This window comes from Amblyomma maculatum, chromosome 3, assembly GCF_055883805.1.
Source record: "Amblyomma maculatum isolate TAMU_Amacu chromosome 3, ASM5588380v1, whole genome shotgun sequence".
Taxonomy (NCBI): Eukaryota; Metazoa; Arthropoda; class Arachnida; order Ixodida; family Ixodidae; genus Amblyomma; species Amblyomma maculatum.
In genome coordinates, this window is record NC_139346.1 from 57,526,813 (window position 1) to 57,552,278 (window position 25,466).

A 25,466-nucleotide genomic window follows, 5' to 3' on the forward strand; every position below is an offset into this window, starting at 1 on the left:
AACTTCATATTGTCACGGGGCCAGGTCTTAGCAGATGTCACACAGCAGCAGCGAGCTAGATCAGGCCAGCGGATCAACACGAAAACTTCGGTTTCTTCGTCTCGAGGAGCCAAGCGCTCGCGAAAGCCCAAAGCGACGACGAGGAATGCGCCGTGACATGGCTCCCCGGGTAAATAAGCATCGTCCCGATGCTGGGAGGTTGAGATTGAGAAAAAAAAGTAGTACGGTAAGCAGTTGATGGGTTCACATATGTGCACACACACACACACACACAAACGCTAGCAAAAATGTCAACTGTTTCGGTCGTAATAGGGTTTCAGGTGAACCACGTGGACCACCTTAGGGAGCGCGGAGCGTCAAGAATTGTGGATGCCATCCGGAACAACTTCGTCATTTAGGTCCCTGATCGGTCGTAGCACCTTTTACGTTCCGAAGTATCGGCAGAGGAGTTTTTTGCTGAGGCCCCGTCGGCGTATCCGAAACCACAGTTGCGTAATGAGGATCACTGCGTCAGAGGTTGTATCGTTGGGCATCTCAGCGTTGCTGGCTGGTGAATTCGCAGCCTGGCTATCTGACGGGCCTCTTAGGCGCGGTGTAAAATGTTATGAACATCATCGTGCTGATTGTCATCGTCCAGTTGTGGCAACATGGCGCCAAGCATTGTGGTCACTTCGCGGCCGTGGACTAAGCGGAAAGGGGACATGTTCATTATTTCCGGGAACGCCGTATTGTAGGCGAAAGTGACAAAGGATAGCACTTCACCCCATCATTTGGACTCTGCGTCGACGTACAGAGATTGCATGTCAGTGATTGTCTTGTTCAGCCGTTCGGTGAAGCCGTCCGTTTGAGGGTACGGTGTCGTCTTCTTGTGTTATGTGTGGCTGTGAATCAAAATCTGCTCAGCAATTGGACTTTGATGCGGCACCTCTTTGAGTGATCACAATCACCGGTGCGCCATGACGCAGGGCAACGCAATCGATGAAAAACTTTGCGACCTCTAGGCCTGTATTGTTGCTTAGAGCGGATGTTTCTGCGTATCGTGTGAAGTAATCCGTAGCAATAATGACCCAACCGGTTACCGGAGAGTGAAAGGGGAAATGGTACCAGCACGTCCATGCCAGTCTTGGTCGGCGGCACCTTACGACGCTGACAGCGGCGACACGTTTGGATATACTGTGAAAAGTGTGAATTAAGAAGAGGCCAGCAGTACATTTCCTTGAGCCTTGTGAAAGGCGTGTCTGTCTTTGTCAGTAAATTCTACATTTTCTGTTAAAACATCTATGCCAAGTATTACTTCTTGGAAACACTGAGCAAATACGACGAATGTAAATAGATACGTTGCTTCTTGCACAGTTACTCGACACGTTCATGTACCAGTAGTTGTGATCAAGTGGCCACCGGCAGTACGAAATTGCAGGCCTTTCCACAGTGTAGTCACCTTTTTCAGATTAGCCGCGAATGATCCACTTAGTACAGAAAAATCAGCGCCGGTATCAACGAGCGCTGTGACCTCGGTTGCGTCCACTGAAATGTTCAGGTCGGCGGGGACAGCTGTGCTTGTGCAGGAACGTCGTGGGGTCCAGTCATGGCTCCGTAGGGACACAAGCTGGTTTCGTGTGCAATGCTGTAACGACAGCTAGTTGGTTTTCCATCATCAAGTAGGCGCGCTAAACTTTAACTCAAGACGTTTCGTTTTAATTCAATATGGTTCCGTGTCATCGGAGAATAGGTGCGTCGAGGAAGCGGATCAGAATAGGACATGTCGTGTCGTCGTGAAACGGTGCGACCATTGGGTTGACCTTAGCATTTTTCTGATTAGCAACCTTTCCCTCAAAGGTTGCCTCTTCTAGTTCTCCCGCACCCAGCACCTCCACCAGATGTCACGGGGTCTGGTCTTAGCAGACGTCACACAGCGGCAGCGAGCAAGTTCAGGCCAGCGGTTCAACACAAAAACTTCGGCTTCTTTGTCTCGAGAAGCCAAGCGCTCGCGAAAGCCCAAAGCGAAGATGAGGAATGCGCCGTGTCAATATTTTATCTAACCGGCACGGCAAACGTGTGGCACCGTAATCATTAAAGCAATATCCGTACGTGGGCTGCATTTAAAACGACGCTCGCAAACGTCTGGTCGTCCGGCTCTCAGGAAATTGCGCGCCGAGCAGCGCTTACGTGAACGATGCAGCAGGTTGGCGAAAGCGCTACAAGCTATATCGAAGACGTCTTCGACTCGTGAAAACGTGTGGACGCCAACATGTCAGAGGCCGCACAGATCAAACACATCTTGAAGGGTATTGACCATGACGCCTTCCAGTTGTCAGTGCGCGACTTGCGTTCCGTTTCAGAAGTCTTGACACTCTACCGGAGCTTCGAGGAGCTGCACAAGCAGAGGGTGTTGACACGTCAGCCCCATGCACAGGTTGAACTTCTATTCAGACTGAAGCCTGCAGCCGACAACCCAATCATTACTGCCGTAAATTGAAGCATTTTTTCGTGAAGAGGTGCCGTGGAAGCTTTTCCTGCTTCTTAGCCCTCAATAGCAGCCACACCACTCGGCTCCGGCATTGAGACAGGCTATCCAGGAGCAGGTTTCTGAGGTGCTTCCGCCTCTCCATGCGCAATCAGTTGTCGCTGCTGCTACTTTGACTCATATTGACGCTGTTTCAAGACCTGTCGCCACTCCCATGACCTATGACGATGTCATCCCAAAGCCTGTCGCTGGTCCTTTGACTTACGCCGTAATGGTTGCACGACCTCAGCCACGAACTTAGGTTCTACTGTCAGTGCCTGTTCAAGCCCCAGCTACCTATTTTCGACCGGCTCCAAGATGACACAATTCCTGGCGCAAGACAGATAACCGACCAATTTGTCACACGTTCTGGCTGGCTGGACACATTTGCCTTTATTGCCGAAACCGTCTTCCAGTGTCAGCCCCACCCACTCAAGCATTTGGGTATTTGTCTTATTATAAGGTCCTGTGATTTCCGATACAGGACTTATTACCATGATATAGGGGTAGATGTGCTCCTAAACTTTGAGGATATTTTTGTGCAAGGCTGCAAAGGCGAATTTTTATATACATGTCTGATGTTCATTTAAATTAATCAAAAGCTAAAACAACATAGCATTTGTGAAATTCATATGAATTGAAAATTACTTGGGCTCCCGTGAAGTATGCGTTAATTACAAGAAACAATCGCTGTACCGCCTCTGATCTTAGGCTTCAGGCTCTTATCTTCGACTGATGAGGAGCCTGTAACGCGGACGTGCAAGCAATAAAGTAGCCTTTCTCCAGGAACATTCCACGCGTGCTCGAGCATGATTGAAAAACCTAACCGGCCACCTAACTATAAATCGACAGCTGCGATACTTATTTGTAGTTATGCATATACAAACACTTAGTGGGAACCAAAACATGCCGCCGCTGCTCCGCAGGCAGCATGGGAGATAAGAGATTCGTTATGCCATGCAGCAATAAAGCATATATCTCTGCATGTAAAAGAAACACATACGCTTCAAGATGATGACGAAAAGCCAGCCTATTGTAATTTAGGATATTCTAAGATGTACATTAAATAAAACTGTTGCATTTAATATTAGAGGGCATTGGCTGTCTACGGTGATAAGCAGAAAACAAGAGTCAGCGCGTTTAGAGAGCGATCGGCGAATTACGACAGCCCTTGGGAAAAGAATACTAATTGCGAAAGTGCGAAACAATAAAAGTGACTCCGTAAAAGGACAAATATAGCCACAGTAACCACGCATTCCTGTTTTATAATGCTTTATTTACTGCGCTGGCATGAGGGGGAACGCTTGTTCAATTCTCGATGCAGACGGTAAGTTTTGTTTTATTTATCCGTTGTAATTTACCTGCGTACATTTTACTCAGGGGGGGCCAGCATTTTTCTCTGACACAAGGGACGCCGACTGTGTCCTACAATCCATATATCCTACAGCTCCCATATTCCACAACTCTTGTAATTCATGCACAGTAACACATATGAATAGGTTGCATATATATAGTCATTTATTTACCAATTGCGCTGAGCATAAAAGCGGTTTCTGGATAGAATGCAAGAACGCTGATGAACTTCACCATTTTTCGTTTCAGTTCGTGCGGGATTTGTTCTATTTGTATTGGTGCTTACCCGTGCAGTGCGAGCGCGCATGTGCGAGCTGGCAATTGTGGGCGCCGCATATTATTAACGAGGAAACGAGCGTAGATAAGTGCGTCCGAAGCAAGACTCGAGGATTTTGCCCGGCGAGAGCCCGGCGAGGGCCAGTTGCGCGGCCTTCGAGGCCACTGGCCTGCGGGATGTTCACGGACGTAATTGGAACGGAGGCCTGTCCGGACGAACATGGAAAGGGTGCATGCAGAGGTGGCGTAGGCGTATTTGCGTGAGTTGCTGCTACGCGAAAAGCAACGTTTATTGTAGCGTCGTTAAAGTTTGGCCGTATAGCTCGCGGTATTCGCGTCGCATTGTGTTTGTCTTGCCGCGTTAAAGCCCTCACCTCGCTCTGTTTTATTATTGGTATTGCATTATCGCGAGTTTGCAGCGCAGTGACGACCGATGTTGCTCTTTTCTGAATGCTTTGTCGTTTTTCCGAGATAAACTGGTGCTTTTAATGCAGATCGAATTTGTCACGTGTTAAGGGAGACCAAGCCTCGCGTACGCGTTCTCTAGAAGGCGGGGCCTTCAAATTTGCTGTGGCAAAACGGAATGCTGGTTGTTTTTGATTGAACGCTCTGTTGCTCGCAGCCAAAGCTTTCGCTCCACATTCGGTTCAGCAAAGTTGAACCTGTGTAAATTTTTCTTCAAACTTGGAGATGCCTCGTTTTCTGTGAGGAAGGAAGGCAAACGCAACACGGACCTTTAATAATGAAAGCCGATTATATTTGTACTACCCGTAGCATCTAAAAACCAGGCAGGAAAGGTTGCCATAATAAAGACGCGATATGACATACATTAAAGAAATGCACAATACAATGAACAAAGCAAAATATGTGTTAGAGTGCTCTACAGGCCACTTACGTAAGAACGAATATTTGGAAGGTTTAATAAATTATAAACGACTAAACGAAAAGTTCAGCAAATAGAAGAGTCAAGCCACCAAAGGGACCCATATTTGTAATGTGCGAACTTCGTGAGGGGTGCAGTACGAATTTCTGTCACATTTCCAAAACTGTATATTTCGAATGTATTCCTGCTGGGTGTTGACAAAACTTGCTTTACTCGGGTCCCGGGGTTTGCTTTTTTTCCTTGCTTCATTTGAATTTTCCATTCCAATCTAACCACTCCACTTACATTTACTTATAAACACAACTGAAATAAAGGCAATTTTATCTTCGTTTCATTAGGTTTACCTTGCTTTACATGCACCGCTTTATGCGTCTCGACTGTGGCTCGCCAGCCGTTTATTAATGAAAGCTGGGAAATATTGCTATGGTGGGAACGCGGCATCACGGTTGAACTTCCAGATAGTTGGTTTATGCAAACGGCAGCACGCAGGGGTAATCAACATGACTGCAGCATTTCTAGGTGAGGTTGACAAACGACTTAAAAGATGCAAGTAGCGACTCACTGAGTAGCGCAAACCATTAGGGTAGTTGATTGTCGCAATAAGTGGTGCTCGAATATGAGGGGAAGAATGGGCAGAAAGAGTTCATCAGAGCCTGAGTCACCGTTTTTTCTACTCTTTGTACAAAAGCACAGCGCCAGTTTTGCTGCCGCCTAACGCAGATCTGCACTGCCCCCCCCCCCCCCCCCCCCTACCTTCTATTCAGATGTGTGATGGATCTTTGAATCAGCAGAGCTCATTTGTAAGTAAATAAGGTAGAAGCCTCTTATGAGAGACTGCATATCAAGAGATAGCGATGCAAAAAACGGAGGTTTCATTAGAAGCATTTGACCTACAAAGACTAAATTGTCGCTAGGATTTGGCAACACTGCTTTCCTTTACCTTTTTTTTACTGTAGCGTCACTTGTAGTAGCGCCGCATCCATTGTGAGATGGCTTGATTTTTCTCGTTAGAACCCCGATGGTGTAGGGATTCTTGGCCAGCATAACGACCGGAACCGAATTCATGAGCACACCGCCGAAGATGAGCATTGCTCCATCTGGTGCGTACCTATCAACAAGGCGGGAGAGCACGTACTGGCTGATGACGGCGCTTACTCCCCAAGCGCCGAACATGAGCGAAGTTGCGGTCGAACGGTACTTGTCGAAGAAAAGCAAGACATATATTGCACCCGAAGTCAAGAACAGGCCGTGCCCGAAACCTGCAAGTATATGAAAGTTAACACCATTGTTTTCACTTTTACTGACGAGTGTTGAGGGCAATATGTGCTTAATGTCTCTTTTTATTTTCACAAAAATTGCTACTGCAGTTGCTACAGCTCATCCCCAGTAATAGCTTTCGACACACACTCAACAGCCATTGAACACAACCTTTAGCACGGGAAGAAGTATATGGTTTAATTGTATGTAAAAAGGCTGAACTACTAAAGGTTTCGGTATACAGAGTTAAAACAGGTATCTCAAAAATTTACGTAACCTGGAGCGCGATGTAATAGCCCGCAAGCAAACAAGAAATAACTTAAAGAGAGAACGGTTAATTTAGGCCGCAACTTTTCTCGCCAGAACTAAAGACGTAGGCAAACATACGTTGCACAACATTGCTAGGCTTCGAGCAGACTTGTTTCATACCCGCCATAGCAAGAAGGGGTGCCACCAGGCGAGAGGAGAAGCAATTCACCTACGTTGAAAGGTCTATCCTCTAACACAACAGAAACGCCATAATACCCGCTTAGGTAGATGCAGTAAAGCAATATTAAAGCTGAGTGACAAAATTTTGACAGCGTTTTGTCCTCGAAGTAGCACTGCAGTAGCTTAGATATAACTACCAGCTGCGTTAACCGGGTAAATAAGTATCTGATGTGGGAATCGTCTAAGTTAATAAACTATACAAAGCTTTCAGTTGAACGCCCCATTAGGGTCATAGGTCTATGTAAATTCATACCGCGTAGCACAATAGAGTCACTGAATAGCGCAATAGGTGTGAATAGCGGAAGAGGTGTGAGTAAGGCATGTGCAAGTGAGTAACAAACTAAAGAGTTCATAATTGATAGTTTCAAAAATGTAAGAACGTTTCAAGAATATTATGGCGACCTGTTAAAACGCTGGAGGCAATAAATGAAGACACTTGGGTTGCATTGAAATAAGCTTCTTATCTAACTCAGTATAGCACTCAAAAGAAATGAGCGATTTGGCCACAGAGATTGCAAGTAGCCAATGTGCTCGTTAGGAGTCGAACGTCTATTGGGAGTTGCACTCACCAGCTCTGAATTTCAAATCGAGGGAGAGACATCTAAAGTAAGCCACAAAACATACACTTATTGTTTATAACTAGCCGAGAATAATTGATAAAGCCAGTTTCAGCAACCCTGTGCATGAGCAAAGGATGCATAGTTATTCCAGGCGTTACAAGCAAAATAAAAGGCTGCGACAGCTGTTGTTGGCAGCAGAAATAAAGATTGCATAGGTCTGCAGCAATACGATGGTACCTCGACCTGAAAATGAAGTTCTCATAACTAAACCCAAAGCAGCTGAACGGTGACTCACCATGAACAATACCGAATGTCAGGGTCATCCATACAATGGTCGGTGCGAAGGCAGACGTGATCAGCGCCACTGTGTTAACGATGCAGCTGATTAGAACGATGTGGTACGTGCTTATATGGCGTTGAAGCGTGAATACAATCAATCCTGGAATATATAAAAATAGGCACTTCTGAGCTCGATGGTTTCGCGAAGCCAATTTTATTCCATTGGACACTATCCGGAACCCACAGACGTAAACATTTCATACCAGTTTATTGCATCACCATTGCAATTTTTCTTCGGCACTAAGGTATTGTTGCTTAGTGCTGATCGCTACAACTGCTTAAAACCTAACATAATCAAGTTAATTGCAAAAAAGAGTAGTGAACTTGTTTCTAAGTGCCGGTTGCGACAGACCTGCTAGGTGAATTTTTTGATAAACAATGTTATCCCAGATCCTAGCTTTAAAATTGTGTGCTCGCTCCATTTTATCAGACAACAATGAAAACAAAATGTCGAAATAAGGAAGCTAGCAGCTCTGGAATTACGTTACTCTAATTACGATATAATAAAGACACAAAACTGCAGTGTCTTCACACAATATTTATTAGCCGAAATAATAACATAAACCTTATCTACCGCGTGGAATTGTAATTATATTTGCAGATTCCGAGGTAGCTTTTGTTTCTAATCAGCATTACTCCATGTTAAATTTCTTCATCTGCATTATTCTAGACAATCATGGGCAAACATACCTTGTTTTTAAAATTTGCGGTATTTCTTCTCGCTCTTCTTCTCTGGTCTGTAATTTCCTCTGTTGATTTGTCTGTTTTGTTGTACATTTGGTGAAGAGGAAATTGTTCTTTGGGTTGCACTATAATCCTTATATTACGTCATTTTTTGTACATGGAATGAAAATGCACTTCGACACGGTTTCGTTTTCATGAGAAGTGTAATTTTCCTTCTTTGTCGTTCAGATGTTCACGAAGTATGGGCTCGGGTTCCGTCGCTACGCAGGCGGCAGTCCAGAAGGACAGGGTCAAAGGATGGTTTGGGGCGCTGAGGCACAGGAGGCAGAGAGCAGGCGCTTGACGAGGCAAAGCAGCGGCGACTCAGAACCAAGCGCACTCCGCACGATCGTCGTCTTCTTCCACCTTCAGAACTGACACGGTTAGCGCGGGTTACACTACTACTGCCCCTGAAAGGCGAATCGTCCCGATGCGCACTCCAGCGTAACTGAAACGTGTAACCCGCGCTAACCGTGCCAGTTCTGGAGGGGGAAGAAGACGAAGATCGTGCGAAGTGCAGGTGGTTCTAAGCCGCCGCTGCTTTGCCTCGTCAAGCGCCTGCTATCTCCCTTCGATAATGTTGAACTTGCGTACGCGATTACACGCTCAATCCCGTTCTGTTTTTGAATGAGCACGGCTTCGAGGCCCTTGTTGCTGGCGTCTGTACGAACTTCAGTCTCGGCGTCCTGGTCAAAGCGCCCGAGTCTGTAAGCTTTATTTAAGGCGGTCGAATGCACGCTGCGGTTCAACCGACCACTGGAAGGCGAAGTTCTCCTTCGTGAGATGAGTAAGTGGTGCAGCGACATGAGAAAAATTTGGAACAAAGCGCCTATAGTAAGCACAAAGGCTCAGAAACTACCGTACGGCGTTCTTGTCCGATGGTGTAGGAAAGGAGGTGACGGCGGCTGTTTTATCGGAATCTGGACGAACACCCGCGCTATTGACGACGTGGCCAATAAATTTTAGTTCATCGAAAGCAAGCTTGCACTTTTTTAGCTTCAGAGTGAGGCCTGCGGTTCTTATAGCTGGTAGTACTGCTTTCAGCGAAGATGATCGGAGAACATGCTTGAGAAGATTACATCGTCAAGGTAGACTGGGCGAGGTTGCTATTTCAGTCCTGCCAAGACGGTGCCCATAACGCGCTGAAAGGTTGCTGGGGCGGTACAGAGGCCGAACGGCATCACTTTAAACTCATATAGACCATCTGGTGTGATAAAAGCAGTCTTCTGTCGGGCACGCTCATCCACTTCGATTTGCCAGTAACCACTTTTGATAAACATCTTTCTTGGTGAAGTTGTCCAGGCGGCGATAGTCAACATAGAATCAAAGAGTGCCATTCTTTTTTTTTTTATTGGTACCACTGGAGCTGGCCATGGGCTGTACTAGGGTTGGAACATATATTGTCGGCCAGCATTTCTTGAACTTGGTTCTGAATAACTTCACGTTCTTTGAAAGAAACTCGGTAAGGCGACTCACGAACAGGGTGAGCAGCGTCATCGGTAATTATTTTGTGTTTGGCAATGGTCGCCTGGCGAACTCCGGATGACGTAGAAGAGCAGTTTTGGAATTCTGCAAGCAGCGCTATCACTTTGGCTCTCTCGCTCACAGAGAGATTAGGTGCAATGCTTACACCCAAATGTGAATCGTTCTGCTGCGAAGAGAAGGAAGAGAAAGCACCTTCGGACAGGGCAACAACTTGAATAGGGGTGGTAATGCTCTCGATGGTACTAAGTGCCCTGCCTTTCGTAAGGCGCTGTGGAGTGCCACAAAAGTTGGTGACAAGGACGTGTACGCAGCCAGTACACAGCTGCGCGAGACCTCGAGCAACGCCAAGACCCCGTTCAAGAACTAGCTGAGCACTTCATTCCAGCAGAACTTCACCAGAAGCAACGTGGTCAAACGTGACAGGGAGAAATAGGCTAGACTGGGGCGGTAAGGGCACGTGCTCCGCCAAGACGGGTGCCGTGCAAACTTGGGGCATTGCTTGCGCCGAGGTATATCGAGGTTGACGAAGCGTAAGACGGCGGTCGGTAAAGTCGATCACAGCACTGCGATCACTAAAAAAATCCATGCCGAGAATAATGTCTCTGGAACATTTTGATAGTACAACAAAGGTAACCGGGCACCTGAGACCGTTAGTCTCAATACGAGCAGTGCATCTGCCGATTGGTCTCACGAGGTGGCCTTCAGCGGTTCTGATATCGGGGCCATCCCACTGCGTCGTTACCTTGCGAAGTCGGCGGCATAGCTCTCCACTCATAACAGAATAGTCTGCACCGGTGTGACGAGTGCCGTCACGTCGTGTCCGCCGATCACAGCATCAAGGTTATTGTACACTGTGCCGCGTGACGGTCGTGGGAAGCTCCGTCGGGGAGTTCGTCAGAAAGCTCGTCGGAAAGCTTGGCAGGAAGTTCGGCGGAAGGTCGTCGGGTTGATCGTCGGTTCGCGTGGGGGAGCGGGGCGAGAAACGTGGAGGCTCTTTAACAGGAAAGGATTCTGCAACATCACCTCCAAACGTCACCGGGCTTAGTTCTCCCGACGAGGGGACAGGCTTTCGCGTCGATTGCGGCGAAGGGGAGAACCGTAAAAGCGGAACGGTGGCGAGCGAAGGTCGCGACGTGAAGACCTGTCGGGTAGTGGTGAACGGCGCAGATAATCCGCGATGTCACGCGATTGTTGGCCGAAATCCGGGCGGGGAGCATTCCGCTGGAAACCGCGAAGACCAAGCTTGCGGTAAGGGCAGCGATGGTAGACGTGGGCCTGCTTCTCCGCAGAGGAAGCATAGCGCGCGTTCGTCGGTTGTCCTCCACGCGTCGGCCTTGTTCATCCATTGCTGCTGCGGACGAAGATCGTACGCAGGGATACGGAGTTGTGTAGGCAAGTACTGACGGCGAACAGGCGGCGGTGGAGGCTGCTGCGGCGGCGGGCGACTAGCAACGGACGCGTACGTCTCAACGGGCTGAGTAGATTAATAAGCAATAGAGCACTGTGGATAAAGGGCACATTGTACTTCTTCGCGGACAGCATCCGTGAGGGCGCAGGATGCCTTACCATCAGCAGGTGGAAGCAGCAGCCGTATTTCCTCTCGTATAACTTCGCGGATGATTTCGCGCAGGTTTTCGGTGTCGAGGGAACCAACAGGAAAGCGAGCAGGTGAAAGGTTGGAAACGCTGGAACCTCTAGCAAGGCGACGATAATGGTCCGCTCGCGTAACCAAGCCTCGCTCGATGTTCTTTGCCTCATTTACATTTTGCGCCACTGTAGTCGGCGGATCCCGAATAAGCATGCCGAAAATATCATTCTTGACGCCCCGCATGAGTGCACGCACCTTTTTTTGTAGGTGGCACGGGGGTCGGCCCGGAAGCTGAATCGGAAGACGTCTTGAACACAAAATTTGTCACTCTTTCGTCGGGTCGTTGCACTCTTGTTTGCGGAAGGGCTGCTCGCTGTCGTCGATACTGATTGGCGAACGTCCGTCGCAGCTCTTCCTTACAGGTGTCCCAGGATGTAAAGGAGGCCTCGTGGTTTTCGAACCAGTGTCGAGCAGTATTGTCCAGGCAGAAATACAAATTCTGAAGAAAGTTTTCGGCATTCAAGTCATTGTGGCGGGCCACACGTTCGTACTGTTCCAGCCAATCCTCGACATCTTCGGAGGCATGGCCATGGAACGTGGCAGCCGTACGAGGAGGAATCGGTAAATATACCACGGACGGTGCGAGAAACGAGTCCGTCTGTTGACATTGGGTCGTGGTACTCCGGGCCATTGTAAGTCGTAGAGAGCCGGAGTTCGGCAACAGACCAAATTCAGGAGCAAGCCCTTGAAATCGCCGGCTGGCACGTATCCCGGCCTCCACGTCGAAGGGGCGGCGGCTGAGACTTGGGCGCGGTCTCAGAGTAGCGGGTGTTGAGGGGCTGTGCTGCATTTATCCCGCGTATCCACCAGAATGTCACGGGTTCTTTTGCTACCCGGATGGCAGTTCAGAAGAACAGGGTCAAATGATGAGGTTGGGGCGCTGAGGCACAAGAGGCAGAGAGCAGGCGCTTGACCAGGTAAAACAGCGGCGGCTCAAAACCACGCGCACTTCGCACGATCTTCGTCTTCTTTCCCCTCCAGAACTGACATCGTGAGCGCGGGTTACAATATGGTACCTCGACACACGTAGCACTTTAATCTGCACTGACTGCAATGTTTTTCATAGCCTTTTTATAACTGTCTGCTTGCCCCTCCCCCTTTGACCTCACATGTGTCCACTGGAAACGGGATCCTGACAATAGATTTTAATTCGTATTGTGTCATGTTAGAAGCAAATAAAGCTCCCTGTCCCGAGTAAACTTCTGCGATGACTGAAAGGCACTTTGAAGACATCTGCCCAGCGCTCGCTAAGTCAACGCTTAGCAGTGTTTAGCAGACCGATCATTAACAGTGAAGTCATTTAGGCGTTATGACTGCTTCCTTTCAACAGATATATATTGGAAGAGATGAAAATAAAAATTTCTGAAGCAAGCATGTTCTCAAGTTTTTTCATATTCAACCTGTTATGTCAATATTATTTCATAGCTAAGTTCGTTCTACCAGCGTAACGTTGAATTTATTTGCTGGCCTTCCGATGAGGTTATTGTTCACATGAAATATTCTATGGCAATTCTACGCAAGCGAATGCCATTTGACATTAGACTGCCAAGCTGTATGCTTTTCACTGTTCAGCGGAAATTGAAACAGACAGAGGAGAAACCAGCTGGAGAAGCAGATGGGCCTTTTCATGTGTTGTATCCTTTTTTTATCCGCAGGTGAACGCCCTCGCCATACTAGGCTAGATATAGAGCTCTTTTTGTGGTCACAATGTGCAATAAACAGCTGTTGGAATGGGTTTCCCTGCTTCAATATATATATCATACGTTTAAAAGATCGAATTTGTCCCTTGAACTAATTGTTTGCTAAAGAATGTCCTCTTTTCTATGCATCCAACTTCAAGACAAATGTCATTATATTCTGAACTCAAACAGCACGAACGTCTCTTGTCCGATAAAGCTGGTTAAACGGTATTGTGATCTGACTTTTTTCAAAGGCGAAGAGGTTTCTGTGCGCAGGCATATTTCCCACAAACCGAATATTAGCTGTGCAAAGCCTACTTATACAGAATTTGTCCTTAAGAATACGAGACTTGACTAGCCACATATGCTAGAGTATGTAGCATGTGTTGCACAACGCTAACTATAAGACAAGTTTCAGAGTTATCTACTGGCAATGGCTACCGCTGAGAGATAGAATTTTGAGAAGTGATCTAGAGGTAGAAACATATTTCGTGACGAAAAAAGCTTGTTTTAGTTGTAGACGCCAGTGTTAGAAGCAGCACTGCAGGCATTTCAGGGTGCCCCCAACCTTGGCCGATCCAGCGTTAGTGAGAAACCGCTTTAAAATATCTGCACATACCACACAATATTGTTAAAACGCCAAGTCAAAACAACAGGTAATATAACAGTGGTTATTACGGTGTAAACTAAGGGATGTATTGCTGGTCATCAAAAACATGCGAGAACTCTCTCTCCAGCTATTTCAACATTTCATGAAGCAGTCTGAACCACAGACATTGTGATTATTGGATCATTGATAGCTTTTGCGACCCCTTCTATATCAGCAAATACAATAATCTTTTGTTTTGCTGTAGCCCTTTCGCTCTAGTCGGTATCGAATCTGTCCACACAGGTCAGTATCGCAAGGCAGTATCGAAGCCGCGGCGTTCGGACTTCGGCTGAGATGTGATGCGAATATGGGTGCCCTATAACAATCCCACGATTTTCAAACTAATACGAAGAATATCGCAGCCCGCAGAAAAGCTCTAAACATTAAAATTCGCATTTCAAAGACGCACATTATTTTAAACACCCCACCGTACCTCATCCCCGTATAATGCGATATTATAATGCATCATAGCTGACTAACCAGGCACTAGCGGATGTGAGGTCCCAGAGCGTCCAATCTAAGCAAATGCTCTGGGGCAACCATTCTATTATCTACATCGGTCCCTGATGGGGCACAGCTGCAATAAATTTAAATAAATCGCTATGTTCCTAACATGAATCGCTGAGGGCAACGAAAAAACGAATGGGCGCTCATGCAGCCCCAATTGGTCCCTTAAAAGCAGGTACAATCTTCCGTGAATTAGACATCTAATGGCTAAGCCTCCTGAAGCACATGTTATGTCGCCTGCACTAACCAATTTAGGTCTCATATGGGCCGTCACATATCGGTCCCTTTTAGAGGATCTTAATCCAGGTGTAACATCAACATAGGTTTGAAAGGGAAGAAGTGGAATTCAGACCAGTTGAGACTGCCTACAAAAAACAGTGCAGCTCCCATACCGATCTTCGGGATGAGGAAAACTCGCACGTACGTGTGTTGCTTACATCAGAATATTTAAGAACGAGGGTCGGCGCAAACTAAGGGCGGTGTTTCTTCACAAAAACATAGTGCTACGTTATATGAAGCTGTCGATTAAATGCGGCTGTCAGTCCTAAATTGGCCGTAGATGGGCAGAGCATACGCGAGTGCTTGCATGCTAGTGTGCATGCGCTCTGCCCATGCTTTATTTACAAATATTATGAATAAATTGTGGAATAATGAGAAGCGTTTTTTTTTTTCGATTAGAAAAACTTCATGGCTTGTCTTCTTGCTTGCACGTAAATAGCGCACAATTATCTGGACCATAAACACCCGTAACTGTACCCTTTATGAGGCAGTTCTAGACAGGCTGCAGCTCTGTGTACATTATTATCGTTCAGAACGAGGAAATTGACTGACAGAAACGTTTAACACGAATTCATTGAGGCTGTATTGCTTACATGACACTGGCTGTAAAATTCAATGAGGTTCGCTTAGAAAAGACAGTCAAGTAGTAAATAATGAATAAAGGTGAGCCACGTACGTGGGATTGGGGCTGGCCATCAATTATCTATACCCCCCCCCCCCCCTACGGAAATAGTTTAAGCAAGCACGAACTGGGCTTTAACCTGTTGAACACGGATTGTTTCCATGCCATTATAGCAGAGGACAACTAAATTCAAAGGCAAAGCGACTGCAAAAATCTGTCCAAATTTGGGATGTGCACATTTAGCATTATGAAAGGGTTAATGTGGTCAGCCCCGATTGGGCTTCCTCCAACAGTCCGAAGTGAGATTCATAGGGGTCTTTGTAGGCTGACCTACGCCGGCCTCCGTTGAGGAACCAGCATTGATCCCACACGGGCTCACTCGCATTGCCCACATAGAACCTTGTGTTGACCACAATTCGTGACTCAGTTTGTGCTAAATGGGATATCATACCGCGTCCTGCTGAGAGTCGTCTGTCTGCAAACGTGAGCTCGTACGGTCACACTGACCACAAAGGGTTTGGTTTGGTTTGTGGGGTTTACCATCCCAAAGTGACTATGGTTATAAGAGGCCGTATCGGAACAGTGCGGAAATTTTGACTACGTGGGAAGTTCTAGCATGCACTCACATCGCACAGAACCCGGGCACCTTGCTTTTCGTCTCCAGTAAAAAGCGGCCACCGAGTACGTGATTTGATCCCGCAATATTGGGGAGAGTAATCGAGCACCCTAACCACTGCGTAGCCCTGGCAGGGTGCACTGCCCACAATTATATGCATAGTATAATTTAGAATATATAATAGTACCCTGTAAACATATTCCTCCCCTCTACGACGCAAATAAGCTGCCCAAGATGTATACCGAAGCTGCCCAAGGTTTATATGTTTGCTATTGACTTTACCCTTGTTTATTCGAAATTACAGAATTCTGAGTCTAGGCGATAGTACCACAGGTGTCAGCCCTCGTATGGCAGGTGCCATGAAAGTCAATTATTAAGAATTAATAAATATATGCACTCTTCAGTTCTTTAAATTCTCTGTTCCTTGACACAAATGCACTTAGTGAAGCAAATCAGTTGCATACAATTAGTAAAAAATTATGCCTAATAAAAAACCTTGTTATAATATTACGTAATGCAACATTGTGTATATTGCTATATGGAAATCCTTATGCTATTTAAACTAGGGTAGAAGAACCTTAGTTGCGCCACTCCCATTAATTCATGTCAACCCGTACCATATAAAGAAACGACCCCCATCCACCTTGAACCGAGAGTTAGAGTTCAAAAACACGTAACATGGTAAATGTAGCCATGTAATGACACCGGGCTTGACGGAGTTTGAATAAACCGAATTACGTGGTCACGTAATATTTCTCTGCGAAAACAATCCCGCTTTAAACAGGCTTTCAATTAAGCACGGTAATTACTGTATATTTGTCGTACAAAATGAGAATCTAATAAAAGGCGCAGACCCTGCAGTGGTGTGACATATTGAATTTTGACATCACCAGCAGCAGAATTATTGGTACAGAATTAGTCAGCCCAGATTTAATGTACTTGACCAAACATGAAGGGCCTCACTGAGATACTATGACTATGCCCATAAAGAAAAATGTGTACAAGCACTTGCATTTCTTGGAAGCACCGACAATTTCGCTCCCACGCGCACTCTCGGATTGCAGGCCCAGTGCGAAACAATTAAAAATGGGTGCGGTTTAGCTCAGGTAAAGTGGTTGTGCAGGTGAAAGCCTTGTTATGCTCTGTTGCTAAGCCAGGCTAGACTCATATAGATAACCTAATTTACAGAGCAGAAGCTCGATTAAGTATGGCCAGATTTACTTTGCATAGATTGACCTCCTTCATGGCTCTACGTGAACCTCAAGGATATCACAGCTGGGTCAAGCCGACACGATTGTGTCGATTGCATTTTACTGGGGGGACCACATTACGCATTTGAAGAGATAAAGACCGGTACGCATAAAGTTTGCCAGGTATGTGAAAACACAGAAGCACCACGTTGAAGAAGAAGCGAAGCAGCAGAAGTAGAAGCGAGCGCCGCCGGGTCTGTCTGCCACACGTGCGAAGAAGCACGGCGCTGGCTTCTCGCGCCGCAGCTTAGATCAGCTGATGGCCTTGGCTCGACAAGACTAGTAAAGCTTTGACCTAAATTCCTGTCAAATGATCCACCGCACAGGCCCGATATACAGGTACTCATGTTAAACTCTTCCCTGCACCCATATCATCATGTTCCTGGTGGTTATAGTAGTCAGTTTTAATTCTGAAGGTATGAGAGATGTCTTTGCAAAGTGACTTCATGAAAATAGTATGGGAAGCTTAACGTTAATTGCAACGGCCGCATCTTGACTGAAATTCACTCATTTTCGGTATCGAATCCATCTGCATGGCAGTACAAGTTGTCCCAATATCTGGAAAGCAATAAAGTTACTTTACATCATTTCTTTACATTAAGAAGAAAAAATGGACATGGGCAGGACATGTGGTGCGAAGAGAGGATAACCGATGGTCGCTGAGGGTAACAAACTGGATTACAAGGGAAGGAAAGCGTAGCAGGGGGCGGCAGAAAGTTAGGTGGGCGGATGAGATTAAGAAGTTCGCAGGGGTCAAGTGGATGCGGCTAGCACAGAACCGGGTTAAGTGGAGAAATGTGGGAGAGGCCTTCGCCCTGCAGTGGGTATAATCAGGCTGATGATGATGACATCAGTCCTGAATACTTCTTTTCGGCTACTTATATGGCCAGGCCCGCCGACGCACAGGCGCGTTTCGTATCATTTTAGCACCCTTTTCCCCACCCCAGAAGCATTCAGGGAACATGTTACCAACAGCTAGACAAAGACATCTATTACATGCCTATGCGTGCAGAGTAGTGCAAATGTCTGTGAACAGAACAATCAAAACACGACAAGGACGCTCAAAAAATTATTTCATTCGTCTCACATTTCTTTTTTAAAGAAAACCTAGCCTGTGCAGGAACATATCGCGATAACTATCATCCAAGCAGATACATTGATACCAGTCTCACCTGCCACGTGAGTGACCATGGAGCAGGCGCTCTGAGGCCAGGATGCTTCTTCGCGTGTCACAGCGAACTTTTCCACGAACAGCACGTAGAAGAGGCCGAAGCTGGAGAACGGCATGCACAGCAGGAAAGTGGCACAGGCCATCGTAATTGGCACGCTCCAGCAGCGATCCGGTCCATTTCTCTCCCGGTCACCATCACCCATATCGCGGGGATTCTGACGGAGTGGCGGAATGAGGCCAGTTCGATCTTAAGCGAGCTGGGAATAACAATAAAGTATGCTCATAAGAAAGCAGAACGTCCAACGATCCGGCTTTTTAAGGACTATTGAAAAAGCTAATGGCTAGTTATGTCATTCGAAGCAGTAGCACGACCGGTCGATGGAAGCGCACTAGTGCGCTTCCATCGAGCGGTCGTGGCATTAGTGTAGTCAGAACACAGATCCTGACGAGTCCGTTTTCGAAGATAAAATTACCTCTCCCTAGATAATTTGTAGTAATAAGATAACTAATACTGTAAGGCAGAATTCTGGTGAACGAAGAAGAAAACTAATACCCAAAGAGAAACAACAGGACAATTCCACTTCTCTACGCGTCATTCTTAGAAATACCAGCTGTCTGACGCTGCCGGTCCCATCAACCTTGCTTCAAGTTGCTTCAAGGCTTGCTTCAAGATTTGCATGGCTTTATGTCTATCTCAATCACGTATCAACGTGGTCTCATATGTTGTCACCATCTCGCATACGCAAATGCCCAGTGCGCAGCTAATGGACGCAAGAATTTCGAAGTAGGGATAAGGTAGAACAAACTCGGCCGTATATCAGTGAAAACGTTTTCAGTATAAATGCGCTCGTGTCGTACTTGGTGGCTACAGCTTTACGATGTTGGCCAGCATGCTATAAACTCGGCGATGGAGTGTACGGCCCTCATTGTAAGGTCACAGTCAACAAAATTCTTTCAGCAGTGTGATGGTACCAGCTAGTGAGCAGTCAAAACTGCTTTGTTTTCCCCTTATAAACGGATATTGTTTCGCTATGATCCTTCACATTGATTAGTACATTTCGGCGAAGACATATTATGTTCCGTTACACGCATGTAACATATCTCGCTTATTATTGAACGTCATGTCGAATGCAGGCGTCAAGCAAACACTATTTCCACCCCGCGGCGACACAAACAACGTTATGTAATACACGCTTTGCTGCCTTGATGACTGCGAGGGCCACACACGATATTAATAAACAACATGATGGTTAGAGACACATAAAATACGAGCGCTTGATCAGTGCCAAATCACTAATAAAATATGGGGAGGTGAAAGAAAAAAAAGTCTCAATTCATGCGGGACCTCACTGAAGGAAAGCAATGTGAACTATGAACAAGGAACATACTAAAACGTAGTGCTATCTCCCCTGTCAAAAAGTAAGTTTGAGATTAGTTACATTCATTTAAAATCCACCTTCCGGTAAGGAACTTCGGCGCGTACATTATTCTGGCAAATAACAAAACATGTGCCATGCGGTTCGATACTGTTATCAAATATGGGATGTTTTTTTTGTGTGTATGGCGGTAGTCAGAGCGCCGCCAGAGAAAACATGGCGCTTTAGAATATCATTCTGTGTAATCGTACGAGAAAGAATTGTGGTTTCTAGGAAAGACAACACTTCATGACTCTAACAGTGTAAAAAAGCAAGCCAAAGTATACATTACAGAACTGATGGCAAACAAGGAGAAGGTAAGAAGTAGAACGCAGAGTTGGCATTCCAGGCCTCATTGCGGGCGCCCCGGCTGCTTCACCTTTATCCACGCACCGTATTCTGCGGAAGCGTTTGCAAATGTGGCAATGCAGTGTATCAACATCGCCTTAAGGCAAGAAATAATTTCTCCAGCAAGTTTTCCTCCATCTTGACGCACCAATTACAATGATGAGTACAGAGCTCAACAAGGCTCTCCGAAAGTATACCAGAAAATTGATCTTCAGAGTCTGGTTCAGAATCTGAAACGTTACACAACATTTCTGAATTCGATCACAATGCAGAATAAAGCGGAATTTCGTTTATTGTCTGCTGTGCGAATATAGTACCTGTAGAGCATCATCCTTCTCTGTTCCTGTTAGCCACTCATCTATTATAATGCAGTGCTAGAGTATATTGCGTAACGCGTGCTCCGTCACTAGGTAGTAGACCTTTTGCTAGTGAGATGACTTCATCAGCAGGCTAGCCAATATTGCTCAAAAATGTGATTTTTTTTTAAGTATGACAATAACCAGCTTACCACGTTATGAGAGGCGCTGCTCCGCTCTCGGATTTGCTGCTCCCTTGGACATTCCATCCTTAGGCATGCAAACAATGCACTCTGTCGCTGGGTCAAATCCAATCCCGCTCGTCTGCCGGGGCTGCACCTGGACAAAACCATGCATATGGGTCGTTTCACATGGTTGACAAGCTGTCTCGAATCTCGACCGAGAAATACGACTAGAGTGTGGTGGGCGAAAACACGCCTTAGTCACAAGCCGCGACGTAACTGTGGTGTCGAGCATGGAACTGTTTGTGTTACCAGGCCAATCGACGGACTATAACTTCCACGTAGCTTCTGCTATGCACCAGAAACGGAAAAGCCAGAAGAAAAGATATCAAGGCAGTAGCAAAAGATACGAGTAACAGCTCAACTACGTCGTTTTGCACGAGCGCTAGTGGGACGCTCTGATAAAAAGCCGGGTCTCCTGCGTGCACAAATACCTAGCTGGAGGCTGCTTTATGTACCGCCGCCACTTTTCACGTTCCTTGCTATCTTTATGACTTTTTGCTCGTCCGAAACGTTTTAAGCTGCATGCCCTATATGCTATCTTCCACCTGTATGCCTTATGCTCGCTTATGTCGAGCGCGTCGATGCTCTATCCACCAGCAAGCTTCACTGCTTCAGTACTTCCTGCACCTCATGTGCAGCTGCGCATACATGAGCAGCCTCTATGCATTTTTCAAATTCGTATTTATGTTTTTGTACTATGCTGCAGCTTTAGTTCTGAGAATACTCGTTCTGCTTTACTGTGACTGTTTTTGGAGCTTGCTAATGTCGAGTAAATGAGAACGAAGTAGATATCAACCAGCAGCCAAAATATATAGGGCTCCGCCACGCGCTTTATTTCACAGGTATATATATTTGCTCACCTGGGTGATATATGACTTTGTAATTGAGAGTCCTGGTGAGGAGAAGAACTGTGTACAAAGTTTTCGTTTATATGCGACGTAGCCTGCAGAGACTACAGCAATACAGAATGCACACATATATTCATCGCCTTGTTAGTACTCGTCAATTCCTGCATTTTCAACTTTTCCTGCTTCCAGTCCGGAAACTAAAAGAGGTTCCACTGAAGTTATCCTAGGTTACTTTCAGACTTACTATTATTTAACCGCATTGGCGCTATAGCAGGAGTGGGAATATGTTGCAGTATTTTTTTATGGCCTAAAGCTTTGTCAAAGATATACAGAAGCAATTGTTAGGGACGACGATATTGAAGCACAGGCAAAAAATTTGTTTAATTGAAGAAAACCATCTGCACATGGTAGTGAATTCCAAAATTTTATTGTTTGAAAAAAAAAAACAGTATGAAAATGCTTGCACGCGCAATAAAAGGTGCAATCTTAAGCGCATGATATCTCCTACTAGAAGATAATTCAGCGAAGTTGATATATGCTTTACTGCAGAGGCGACAGAACGACTGAATACTGCGATGAAATAAATTAAAAAATTTGACGTACCGTCGGTTGTTGAGCAAGAGATGTTAGGTTAAGTGAAGACATGTCTTGCAATAAAAAAATTGAATGTCATAACGGTGGTACATAAATCTAAGGGCGTTTTTCTGGATGGCCTCAGCTCAGCCTATTTCGAGTTGCTTTACCGGAATCAACGTGCTTCGACCAGGACTGCTTGGTAGTGAAAAGAGACCAATATCTTTACATTAGATGATTATCATTAAATTCGTATTATTGGGCGAGATTTCTTAGTAATTGATATCACCGCATTTTTACAACAGTTCATCTTGATTTCCCCCCCCCCCCCCGCCCCATGTTCCGATATCTAGAAATATAACTAATGATTCATTAAAGCAAATGTGATCTAGGGGAGATGAAATTATGTTATATAGAGCTTATTCACATGACGTCATCGCTGCTTTACTGGCAACCAAGGCACACACAACGCAACATGAGAGAGGGGGAAAGAAAAAGCGAGAGGGCCTATGGCGAATTAGGCTACGGCGTAGGTCAAATCCGAGCTCTCTTTGGACGGCTTTACAAACGACGTCTCAAGTATCCGACAAATGAGCGGAGCGGAGCGCAGCAGGGTAAAAAAGGACGACTTTCGAACCGCCCAACGTTATGGCGGCTTCGCAATACAGTGTTGCCACAACGGCCGACTTCTAAACTTGATAGTGAATAGGGTCTATAGCACGCATTCATCTGCATACGTTCGATGTTTAGGGGAAATCTTGCAAGGTAAGTCGTTTATATATAGCAACCGTGATGCTTCTCATTATACTAACGGAGGACTAACGGAGGACGCTGATGAAGGCTTACGCTACTCGAGAGTGCCACGTTAATCTCATTGGTCGTTCGAGGATTTTTTATGCTGACTTGGAGCGCTGATGTTTGCTTATCTCTGCCAGTGTAAGCAAGAATATTTTATACTGAATGCGCACGATGCATTAAACAAAAAATGGACTGACCACATAGCCTCATCATCATCATCAGCCTGACTATACCCACTGCAGGGCGAAGGCCTCTCCCATATTTCTTCAATTAATCCGGTTCTGTGCTAGCTGCATCCACCTGACCTCTGCGAACTTCTTAAACTCATCCGCCCACCTTACTTTCTGCCGCCCCCTGCTACGCTTTCCTTCCCTTGGAATCCAGTTTGTTACCCTCAGCGACCATCTGTTATCCTCTCTTCGCACTACATGTCCTGTCCATGCCCATTTCGTCCTCTTGATTTCCATTAGAATGTCAGTAACTTGAGTTATTTCTCGGACCCACTCTGCATGCTTCCTATCTTTATGTTACCCCTACCATTTTTCGTTCCATAGCCCTCTGCTTTGCCCTCAACTTAACAGAACCCTCTTGGTCAGTAGCCTCCACGTTTTAGCCCCATATGTGAGTACAGATAAGATGCAACTGTTGTATATTTTTCTTTTGAGGAATACCGGTAAGCTGCTAGTCAACAACGGTGGGTGCTTGTCAAATGCACTCCATCCCAATTTTGTTCTTCTTGTTATTTCTTTTTCATGGTCCGGACCTGCGGTTACTACCTGTCCTAAGTAGACATATTCGTCTACTACTTCCAGTGCTTCGCTACCTAACAAAAACTGCTCTTCCTTCCCGAGGCTGTGGTAGATTACATTAGTCTTGTGCATATAGATTTTCAAGCCTACTTTTTTTTACTTTTCCTGTCTCGCTCATCAAGGATTATTTGCAGCTCATCCCCCGAGTTACATAGCAAGGCAATGTCATCACCAAATCGCAGATTACTGAGGTATTCTCCATCTACCCTTATACCTAACTGCTTCCATTCCAAGTCTCTGAATACTTCCTCTAATCAGGCTGTGAATAGTACTGGGGATATCGTGTCTCCTTGCCTAACACCTGTCTTTATGGGAATTTTGTTACTTTCTTTCTGCACAACTATAGTTGCTGTGCAGCCACTATATATATCTTCGAGCACTTTCACGTACCCTGATTTCACAATGCTTGCATCACCGCCGATGTTTCTACTGAGTCAAATGCTTTTTCGTAATCAATAAATGCTATGTATAAGGGCTGGTTATATTCCGAGCATTTTTCTATCACCTGTTGAAGGTACGGATACGATCAATACTAGAGTACAGTTTCCGAAAACCTGCTTGATCCTTTGCTTAATTGCATGCTAAGGTTGTGCTGATTCTATTGGCGATTACCTTAGTAAATACCTTATACGTAACAGATAGAAAGCTTATTGGTCTGTAACGTTTAGTATTTAGCGTCCCCTTTCTTATGAATAAGGATAATGTTTGCAATCTTCCATGGTTCCGGCACCGTCGATGACACCAGGCACTGCGTATACAGGGCGGCCAGGTTTTCTAGCAGGATATCCCCGCCATCCTTCAACAAATCTGTAGTTATCCGAATCTTTCCAGCTAAGTTCCCTCTTTTCATAGTTTCTAATGCTTTTCTTGACCTCGTCCTTCGTCACTGGTGGAACGTCTGACCGTTTTTCCCTATCGCCAATCTCAATACGGTCCTGACTAATTTGGCTACTATAGAGATATGTATAGAACTCTTCGGCTACTCTGACTATCCTCTCCATATTCGTGATGATGGTGCCCGCCTCATTCCTTAGCGCATACATCTGGTTTTTGCCTATGACCAATTTCCTTTTTACCGCTTTAAGGCTTCTCTCGTTATTTACAGCATGCTCAATTTTCTCCATGTTATACTTCCTTACATCGGCAACCTTGCGCTTATTATTAGCTTTGATATCTCGGCCAGTCCTATCTGGTCTCTTGGATTGGAAGCTTTCATACACTGGCGTTTCTTAATCAATTCTTTCGTCTCCTTAGACAGCTTACCGGTATCCTCTCTAACTATCCTACCGCCTACTTCTACCGCGCACTCAGTAATGATTTATCTGAAAATTCATTGCTTCTAGGGTAATTTTGCCATCCTCGGTTAGAGCGGAACATCTCTTCTGTAGCGAGATCCTGAACTATTGTGTCAAATCATATTATGTGCCACCTTATGTATATAAGGGGCGACAATAGGGCTGGATCCAATCTTTCCGTTATTGCGTCTTTTTTTTTTTCAAACGTCTGTGCCCCTTCATATTCCGCAATAGGGACTCTAAAAGCTACCGTTAGGTGTTCAGGATATCCCACTGATAGAAGCCCGTTATCTTGTTATCGAAGCTCTGTTTCATCTAGTGACAGCAATATTGGAACCACACCCATTGTTGCCCCTTATGAACATAAGGTGGCACATATGACATGAAGAAGTTCGCCAACAAACACAGTGCCAGGATGGTCTTCTCCGCCCCAAAAAAACGTTGGCTCGTATGTGCGGACGAGCCGTGTTCTTGTTTTCGCACCCATTGGAAGGAGAAGAAAGAATGCGAGGACCTGCCAATTGGCTATAGCTGATCCATCGCGGATAGA

At 45.8% G+C, this 25,466-nt stretch overlaps 1 protein-coding gene across 4 annotated transcripts in view; it reads right to left on the bottom strand.

Moving 5' to 3' along the window:
• Positions 1 to 25,466, bottom strand: part of LOC146194817 (monocarboxylate transporter 12-like) — a 60,116-nt gene that overhangs the window by 11,121 nt on the left and 23,529 nt on the right. The window contains exons 1-5 of one of the 4 annotated variants that reach the window (XM_084597569.1): positions 20,843 to 20,952; positions 20,561 to 20,687; positions 18,291 to 18,504; positions 7,617 to 7,760; positions 5,956 to 6,274 (exon numbers count right to left, since the gene is read on the bottom strand). In XM_084597569.1, coding sequence (XP_084453695.1) covers positions 5,956 to 6,274; positions 7,617 to 7,760; positions 18,291 to 18,504; positions 20,561 to 20,617 — 734 coding nt within the window. In that variant the 5' untranslated portion in view covers positions 20,618 to 20,687; positions 20,843 to 20,952. Of the gene's footprint in view, positions 1 to 5,955; positions 6,275 to 7,616; positions 7,761 to 18,290; positions 18,547 to 19,996; positions 20,104 to 20,560; positions 20,692 to 20,842; positions 20,953 to 25,466 lie in introns of those variants that run through there. The other 3 variants (XM_084597571.1, XM_084597568.1, XM_084597570.1) reach the window with 3 other exon arrangements.